Source organism: Hemitrygon akajei, chromosome 2, assembly GCF_048418815.1.
Source record: "Hemitrygon akajei chromosome 2, sHemAka1.3, whole genome shotgun sequence".
Classification (NCBI taxonomy): domain Eukaryota; kingdom Metazoa; phylum Chordata; class Chondrichthyes; order Myliobatiformes; family Dasyatidae; genus Hemitrygon; species Hemitrygon akajei.
This window is the reverse complement of record NC_133125.1, coordinates 191,975,507-191,985,310: the sequence shown is the minus strand read 5'-3', so window position 1 is coordinate 191,985,310 and position 9,804 is coordinate 191,975,507. Positions and strand designations below refer to the sequence as shown.

The 9,804-nt window shown below is 45.3% G+C and overlaps 1 protein-coding gene across 1 annotated transcript in view; it reads left to right on the top strand.

The window, feature by feature from the left end:
• Positions 1 to 1,521: 1,521 nt before the first annotated feature.
• LOC140721790 (zinc-binding protein A33-like) overlaps positions 1,522 to 9,804 on the top strand; it is a 34,865-nt gene continuing 26,582 nt past the window's right edge. The window contains exons 1-5 of the mRNA XM_073036592.1: positions 1,522 to 1,554; positions 1,641 to 1,736; positions 2,545 to 2,778; positions 4,289 to 4,311; positions 4,409 to 4,527. Of these exons, the coding sequence (XP_072892693.1) occupies positions 1,522 to 1,554; positions 1,641 to 1,736; positions 2,545 to 2,778; positions 4,289 to 4,311; positions 4,409 to 4,527 (505 nt within the window). The remainder of the gene's footprint in view (positions 1,555 to 1,640; positions 1,737 to 2,544; positions 2,779 to 4,288; positions 4,312 to 4,408; positions 4,528 to 9,804) is intronic.

The following is a 9,804-nucleotide window of genomic DNA, read 5'->3' as shown; positions in this document are numbered from 1 at the left end:
ATACCACTTCTACTGGATTAAGGGAGGGAAGTTTAGGGGAGACATCAGAAGTAAGTTCTTTTACACAGAGGTTAGTGAGTGCCTGGAATGACTTGCCAGGGATGGTGGTGGAGGCTAAAGCATTAGGGGTATTCAAGCGCCTCTTGGACAGGCACATGGATGAAAGAAAAATAGAGGATTATGGGGTAATGTGGGTATTGTACTTTCTTTTTAAGGATTATATGGGTCGGCACAACATGGAGGGCTGAAAGGCCTGTACTGTGCTGTAGTGTTCTATGGTTCTGTGGTTCTAGGACATATCTGATGTTCTGGAAGGGAAAACTGCGTTCTGGGAACAGATACAGTGGAAACGTAGGAATTTTGAAAAGTTAATAGCATTTTTACAGGAGACAGTGTGGGAAGAGGTATAGTCAAGCTACCTGTGGGAATCAGTAGATTTATAAAATATGTCGGTTGACAGTTTTTTTCCAGAGATGGAGGCAGAGAGAAGGGCAAAGGGGAAGGAGGTGTTTGAACTGGACCAAGTGAATTCAAGTGCAGGGTGGAAGTTAAAGTTGATGAATTGATAAACTCAGCATGGGTGCATGAAGCAGCACCAAAGCAGTCATTAAAGTTTCTGGGGAAGGTTTGGGGAGCATTACTGAGGAACGCCTGAAACATGAGCTGTTCTACGTAGCCAACTGAGAGACAGGCATTACTGGGGCTCATGCAGATACCCGTGGATAGCCCCCGAGTCTGGAGAAAGTGGGAGGAGCGGAAGGAAAATTGTTGAGGGTGAGCACCAGTCCTTCCAGATGGAGAGGAACTGGTTTGTTCTTTTATTGAGAAAGAAACGGAGAGCTGTGAGGCCTTCTTGATGGGGGATAGAAGTTATAACTGGACATCCATGGTGAAGATGAGGCAGTCAGTGCCAGGGAATTGAAAACTGCTGAGGAGATTGAGGGCATGAGAAGTGTCGCGGATGTAGGGGGGAAGGGACTGACTCGAGTGGGATAGAGTGGAGTCGATGTATGAGGACACGAGTTCAGTGGGACAGGAGCACCCAGGAGCAGGGCCAACAGTCTGTCTCGCTTTTCAGTAATTGTCCCATTCGGTTCTGCCTTACACTGAACCAAGCTCCGCGCTCCGGTTTCATTTATATTCAGACCTCTTTAATGTATTTCTAATCCCACCCTGACGTGGAAATTGCCGCGATTCCTTCCCGGAGAACATTTGTAGCAACGTTCTGTTCATTCCCGCGACGGCAGCGCGCCTAGTGGATAATCGCGGTACTGCAAGAGTTCAGCAGCTCCCGAAAGTGAAAGGACCTTGAACCAGGAAGTGCCGAGAGTCAACATGGCTTCAAAAGGACAGGCAAATCCCTCTGAGAAAGCTCGGAGACGAAACCTGAACCCGAAAGAGAAGGAAAGTAAACTTCACTGCAAGGAACATGAGGAAGAACTGAAGCTGTTTTGTGAAACGGACAGGAAACTGATCTGTGTGAACTGTAGCGGTGCGTGGGAACACAAGTCTCACAACTTCATGCCAATTAAAGAAGCCGTTAAAAATTACAAGGTAAAAATAACCCGCTTTCGATCGTCTTTTTGTCTAATCCAAAAGTGTCATCTTTTCGTCTAATCCATTCACTCTCTGATTCCCAGGATCGGGTTAAATCTTCCCTGGACTCTCTCTCAAAAAAGAAATCGGACGTTCAGGAAATGGAGCAGCAACAGAAAGAGAAGATTTCTGGAGTTCTGGTGAGGCTTCCTGAGCAGAATTTGCAATATCGTTATGTAGTTTTGTTCCCTTTAATGCAGAATAGCAGAGTATCGCAGCTCCAGTGTCCTAGGTTCGATCCTGACTACTGGAGCTATCTGCGTGGAGTTTGCATGTTCTGTCCGTAACCAGTACCTTCTTTTAGCCAACATTCCATGGTTGAACATAAATTGGCGACTGTAATTAACCCCGTGAAGTGTGGTTTGTATGTGAATCAGGTGGGAGTTAATGGGTCAGTGAGGAAGACTGGGTTTCATGGAAATGTAATGAAGATCTGAGAACCACTTACTTGCTGCCTGTTATGCCACTGGAGTTTGGGACAGCAATGAAGGTCCTCCATCTCCGGCAGTGTTCATGTCTTCATTCAACATGTCAGTAGCTACTTCTCGGTTTTCACTGCTGTCAGTCATGCAGGTCCTGAGTGGAGACTCGGGAATAACATGGCACTCAGATGTAGAAAGACTCTTCATTGTTTACGTAACAGTTTTGTTTTACCAGTCAGTATTGTTAGCCCTGAGATGAACCCATGAACCTGGAGGACCAGTAGACCACTCTTACTCTGGCCTCTACCCTTTGACCTGTTTGGCATGGGTGACCCCACCAAGGGTCAAAGCATAAAGCCCACATTCCAGCCAACAGAGTTCTTTGGGTCATTGAGGCACACAAGCCCCAAACCCAACGGCAAGGTTGTGGTCCTCTTGGATGATAATGGGCTGGACAGACCCTTCCATATCATAAGGAAATACGTCAGGGCCAAATAATAAACCAGCCTCTCCTTTCATTCGACAGGAACAATCACAAAGCATTCAGTCCCAGATCACATCCCAGTTTGATGAACTGCGCCGGATTATCGCCGAGAAAGAGCAGCACGCACTCCGAGATCTCAGGGAAGAAGAGGAGAGGATTCTAAATCCAATGGAGAAAAATCTTCGAGAGATTCAAGAGAATTTAAATTCTATTCAGGAGGAAATCTCTAAGTTACAGGAACGGATGGATCAACAAGACAATGTGATATTCCTCATGGTGAGAGATTTCAGTTTGGTTTTGTAAATGTGCACTGTCACAAAATGATGTATTTTAAATCAGTGTTGTATTTACAAATACTGTAGTTGTATACGGATTTAAACCTGGCAGATATTGTGACTGTTCAGGACTGTTGTCATTGTCCCAAACCAGCCTCTCCCAGCATCTGTACATCTCAGGACAGTCTGCAACCTTCTCGGGAATGAGTTACTCTGATCAGAGCGCTGAGCTGGTGATCGTTTCTGTGATTCCCACGTATAATATCCCCTGAGACTCAGAGTAACACCCAGTTACAGTCACAGATTGTGAGTGTGTCTGGTGTGGTGGGTGTGAGGGTCTGTCTGCCGATCAGTGGGAACTGAGGTTGAATTGCAGAATGTGACCCACACATCAGATTTGTCATCAATATCTGGTTTGTATCAGGTTCATTGTTTTGGAGAATTTTGTACCATCTGTTCTGTTTTTCAGATATATTCTTTTTCGGATTACATCACGTTTTCTTTCAGCCCTTCTTCTCCTATCAATTTCCCTGCTTCACAAGCAACCTCCCACACATTCACCACACTGAGCAACAGTGCCCCAAACTCCATGGTCCCTCATGTGTTCATGCAGCTTCCCCATTACATTCAATCTCTGCTGTACCACTTCAGCCACTCCTGTGGCAGTGAGTTCCACGTTCTCTTCACTACATTTCTTGTGGCATTTATTAACGGCCAACTGATGTTTCATCTTTGACTTCTGGTTTCTGGCCAAGCAGAAATATTTTCTCCACTCCCACCCCATCAAATCCATTCAGAATCTTAAATTCCTCCTTCTGATCCTCCCTGACATCATATCCAGATAAAAATACACAACCTGTCCAGTCTCTCCTGTAAGTTCCATCCTCTCAGTTATGGTGTGATTTTCATAAACATTCCTTGTACTTTCTCCCATCATTCTGTGTCCCTCTTTCATGCCTTATGAAAACAGGTTGAGTGAACTCTGCCTTTTCTCCTTGGAGCGACGGAGGATGAGAGGTGACCTGATAGAGGTGTATAAGATGATGAGAGGCATTGATCGTGTGACTAGTCAGAGGCTCTTTCCCAGGGCTGAAATGGCTGCCACAAGAGGGCACAGGTTTAAGGTGCTTGGGAGTAGGTACAGAGGAGATGTCAGGGGTAGGTTTTTTTACGCAGAGGGTGGTGAGTGTGTGGAATGGGCTGCCGATGGTGGTGGTGGAGGCAGAAACGATAGGGTCTTTTAAGAGACTTTTGGATAGATACATGGAGCTTAGAAAATAGAGGGCTATGGGTAACCCTAGTAATTTCTAAGGTAGGGACATGTTCAGTAGAATTTTGTGGGCCGAAGGGCCTGTATTGTGCTGTAGGTTTTCTATGTTTCTTTCACTATGTGTGTTAGTGGGAGTAAGTGGGAATTTTCAGCAGTTTGTAATAACTTGTCTCAGATTCCTGCTGTTCGGATGCCGACAGTCAGTCTCAGTCAATTGAGATCTGTGTTTTATTTATTTCAGGAGGAAGCTCGTTGGAAGAGGAGGTAGGAGATGGTCTTGACTGAAACTCTGTATGGATTTTCTAAAATAGTTTAAATATTGCTGATGCTAAGTTCCTAATCAGCTGTATCATATTTACAGGGTCAGTGATGAAATCCATACCTTGGCAGTGACAGATGGTGCACTACTGGTTGAAAAATTCGATCATCCCTATTTGCTCGACATAGTGTCGGAAGAAGTGTTTGACAGCATTAAGCGAGGTAAAACATACAGATTCATTTCACCTTGTTTATGAGACACAATTAAGTTATAATTCGACGCAAAATATGGCTGTAATAATAGGGCTGAAGGGGAACTAGAGACAATAAGACATAGGAGCAGAATTATCTATTTGGCCCATCTTTGAACCTCCTTTGAACCCGCTCCAATACCATCACATCTTTTCTCAGATCAGGAGCCCAAAACTGTTCACAATACTCAAGGTGAAGCCTCATCAGTACCTTATAAAGCCTCAGCAACACATCCCTGCTCTTGTATTCTAGATCTCTTGAATCGAATGCTAACATTGCATTTGCCTTCCCCACCACTGGCTCAACCAGCAAGTTAACCTTTAGGTTGTTCTGCACAAGGACTCCCAAGTCCCATTGCATCTCAGATTTTTTGTATTTTCTTCCCACTTAGAATACAGTCTGCAGATTTATTTCTACTACCAAAGTGCATGACCATGCTTTTTCCAAGATTGCATTTCATTTGCTCCTTTCTTGCCCATTCTCCTAATCTGTCGAAGTCCTTCTGCAGCATACCTATTTCCTCAACACTGTCTTTCCCTCCACCAATCTTCATATCACCTGCAAACTTGGCAACAAAGCCATCTATTCCATCATCTAAATCATTGATATACAGCATAAAAAGAAGTGGTCCCAACACCGACCCCTGAGGAACACCACTAGTCACTGGCAGCCAACTAGAAAATGATCCTTTTATTCTCAGTTGCTGCCTTCTACCAATCAGCCAACTCTATGAACATGTCCGTAACTTTCCTGTAATACCATGTGCTCTTAACGTGGTAGCAGCCTTGTGTGGCACCTTGTCAAAGGCCGTCTGAAAGTCCTTTTATACAACATCCCCTTCATCTATCCTATGTGTAATCTCATCAAAGAATTCCAACAGATTCGTCATGCAAGATTTTCCCTGAAGGAAACCATGCTGACTTTGTCCTGTGTCACCAAGTACACCATAACCTCAACCTTTCCAATTGACTCTAACATCTTCCCAACCACTGAGGTCAGGCTAACTGGTCATAATTTCTTTTTAGCTGTCTTCCTCTTTTAAAGAATAGAGTGACATTTCCAATTTTCCAGTCGTCTGGCACCATGCCGGATTCTAATGATTTCTGAAATTATATGCACTCGCTTAGATCACCTGCCACCTCCCTGGCCTCCGGTATTATTTCTCTGGCCTCATTTTCTAGTGGTCATACATCCACACTAATCTCTCTTTTATTTTTACATACTTGAAAAAGCTTTTACTATCCTCTTCGATATTGTTTGCAAGCTTGCTTTCATATTTCATCTCTTTCCTCCTGATGATTCTTTTAGTTGTGCTCTGTAGTTTTTAAAAGCTTCTCAATCCTTTCTTCCCACTAATTTTTGCTTTGTTTTACAGTATGCCCTTTCCTTTGCTTTTACATTAGCTTTGACTTCCCTTGTACTATTTTTCCATTTGAGTGTTCCTTTGTTTTCGGAATACATCCATCCTGCACCTTCTAATTTTTTCCCAGAAACTCACTCCATTGCTGCTCTGCTGTCATCCCTGCCAGCATCTCCTTCCAAATTATTCTGGCCAACTCCTTTCACACATCACTGTAAATTCCCTTATTCCACTATATTACTGCTATGTCGGACTTTACTTTCTCCCTATTTACTTTCCTTGAGATCCATTTCCAACCTGATTTTCCTAATTGTCCTGCATGTTGAAATCTCCCATGACTGTTATAACATTGCCCTTTTGACAGTGTTTTCCATATCCTGTTGTAATCTATGGTTCACATCCCAGCTACTATTGGGAGGCCTGTATATACCCTTGCAGTTTCTTGACTCAACCCACAAGGATTCAATATCTTCCAATCCTTTGTTACATCTTTCTACTGATTTGGAAACATAGAAGCATAGAAAACCTACAGCACAATACAGACGCTTCAGCCCACAAAGCTGTGCCGAACATGTCCTTACCTTGGAAATTATGTTATTCTTTAACAGCAGAGCCATGCCACCCCCTCTACCTACATTCCTATCCCTCCGATACAAAGTGTAACCTTGGACATTCATCTCCCAACTACAACCATTCTTCAGCCACGATTCAGTGATGGCCACAACATCATACCTGACAATCTGTAATAGTGCAACAAGATCATCCACCTCTTTTCTTATCCTCTGTGCATTGAGATATAACACTTTGAGTACTGTATTTGCTACCCTTTTTGATTCTGCGTTCCTAAAGTACTGATACTCACCCTGTTGGCTGAGACTATGTCCCATCACCTGCCTGCCCTTCCTGACAGTCTTGACTGTAGGCTATCTTTGGTTTGTTACCATACTTCCTATCCTGTCCCTTCACTCTGGCTCACACCTCCTGCCAAATTAGTTTCAACCCTCCCCAACAGTTCTAACAAACCTGCCCGCGAGAATATTGGTCCCCCTCGGTTCCGGGTGCAACCTGTCACTTTTAAACAAGTCAAACCTCCCCCAGAAGAGATCCCAATGATCCAAGAACCTGAAGCCATGCTCCCTGCACCAGCTTCTCAGCCACACATTAATTTGCCAAATTACAAACAAGAGGAGATCTGCAGATGCTGGAAATCTGAGCAACACAAACAAAATGCTGGAGGAACTCAGCAGGCCAGGCAAAATCTGTGGAAAAAAGTACAATCAACATTTCTGTCTGAAATCCTTCGGCAGGACTGGAGAAAAAAAGCTGAGGAGTAGATTTGAAAGATGGGGGGAGGAGAGAGAGAAACGCAATGAGATAGGTGAAACTTACAAGTGGGAGGGATGAAGCAAAGTGCTAGGAAGTTGATTGATGAAAGAGACAGAAGACCATGGAAGAAAAAAGAAGAAAGGGGTGGGGGAGGAGCACCAGAAGGAGGCGATGGGTGGGTAAGGAGATAACATGAGAGAGGGAAAGGGGGTGGGAAATGGTGAAGGGTGGGGGATGGAGGCATTACTTGAAGTTTGAGAAATTGATGTTCATGCCATCAGGTTGGAGGCTGCCCAAACAGAATATAAGGTGTTGTTCCTCCAACCTAAGTGTGGCCTTATCATGACGGCAGAGGATGCCATGGAGGCATATTTGGGAATGGAAATTATCAGTAAAATAGGTGGCCACTGGGAGATCCTGCTTTTTCCGGCAGATGGAGCATAGATGCTTGACAAAGCAGTCTCCCAATCTATGTTGGGTATTACTGACACACAAGAGGCCACACCGGGAGCACCGAACACAGCATATGACCCGAACAGACTCACAGGTGAATTGTCATCTCACCTGGAAGGACTGTTTGGGGCTCTGAATGTAAATGAGGGAGGAGGGGCGGGTGAATCGCCTTTCTGCTTGCAAGGATAAGTGCCAAGAGGGAGATAAGTGGGGAGGGATGGATGGACAAGGAGTCGCGTAGGGAGTGATCCTTCTAGAAAGCAAAAAGTTGGTGGGGGCGGGCAGGGAAAGCTGTGTTAGGTGGTGGGATCCTATTGAACGTGGTGGAAGTTTCAGAGAATTATGTGCTGGACGTGGATGCTGGTGGGGTGGTAGGTGAGGACAAGTGGAACCCTACCCCTGGTAGAGTGGCGGGAGGATGGGGTAAGAGTAGTTGTGTGTGAAATGGAAGCGATGCAGTTGAGGGTGGCGTTGATGGTGGAGGAAGGGAACCGATGTCTATTATAAACCAACAGACTCTCACAGCCCACACTACACACTTTCCATTTCTACATCCTACCCAAAATCCACAAACCTGCTTGTCCAGGTAGACCCATTGTTTCAGCTTGTTCCTGCCCCACTGAACTCATATCTGCATTTCTAGACTCTGTTTTATCCCCCGGTTCAGTCCCTTCCCACCTATATCTGTGACACCACACACGCTCTTAATTTTTCAGGTTCCCTGGCACCCATCATCTTATTTTTACTCTGGATGTCCAGCCCCTATACACCCTCATCCCCCACCAGGAAGGCCTCAAAGCTCTCCATTTCTTTCTGGATAAACCTGTCCCAACCATGGATGGACATCCATTCCCCTCCACCACCACTCTCCTCCACCTAGCAGAACATCCTCACTCTAAATAACTTCTCCTTTGGGTCCTCCCACTTCCTTCAAACAAAAGGGGTAGCCATGGGCACTCGCATGAGTCCCAGCCATGCCTGCCTGTTTGCTGGCTACACGGAACAGTTTATGTTGCAATCCCACCCTGGTGGTCGCCACACACTTTTCCTACGCTACATCAACAACTGTATTGGTGCTACTTCCTGCACCAATGCTGAACTTGTCGATTTCATCCACTTAGCCTCCAACTTCCACCCTTGTCACATGGTCAGCTGGAGATGTCAAATCCCTGAACAGACCAACACAGGGGGCAACATACAACCCATACACAGCACTGTTATATGAACCACAGCATCCTGATCCCATTCGCACTGGACAAATACGCCACTGCATGAGTTTGAATCCGAACACAGTAGCTCTTGAATTAACATTCAATGAATGACATTAAAGGGGATAAAATCTGGTATCACTGTGGTGACAGGGATTGTCAGAAAAATAGACCAGTCCCTCGTGCCACACTCACCCTGTCTGACCTGTCCGTGACCGCAGTCTGATTGACTCAGCTCTGCCCCCTGCTGGACTCATGAGTCTCACTGTTGTGATCAAACCACCACGTTGAAGCATCGTCAGACTGAACCCAGACACACCAATCAGCATTGATCTCGGTGAACGACGGGAGAAGATCATGTAACCAGCCTGGCAAATCTCCCTCGCACACGTGCACAAGGACGATTGATAGTGTAGTCAGAGCCTCAACATGGCATATTATTAGACACACACACACACACACACACACACACACACACACACACACACACACACACACACACACACACACACACACACACACACACACACACACACACACACACACACACACACACACAGAGACTCACCAGCAGACTGGGACACATCGTCAGACACAGACGCAAATTTACATTTCAGAATGAAATCTGCCACCTTTATCCAATCTGCCTGCTTCTGTGGTGCTGAACTGACGTCACACCAACAGTTCACAGACAGACTCCAGGGTGAGATTCCTCAGGAGGATGATCTGGGAAGGGGTTTGGTAGATGTTGAACCCATGGCCCAACTCATCCATCCGGGCGAAGATGTCTTCTTGAGTAAGTCCCATTTCCGTGTGTTTGTCCCATATCCCTCTAACCATTTCCTATCCGTGTACCTGTCTAAATTTATTTGAAAATATTTTAATCGTACTATAGACCAT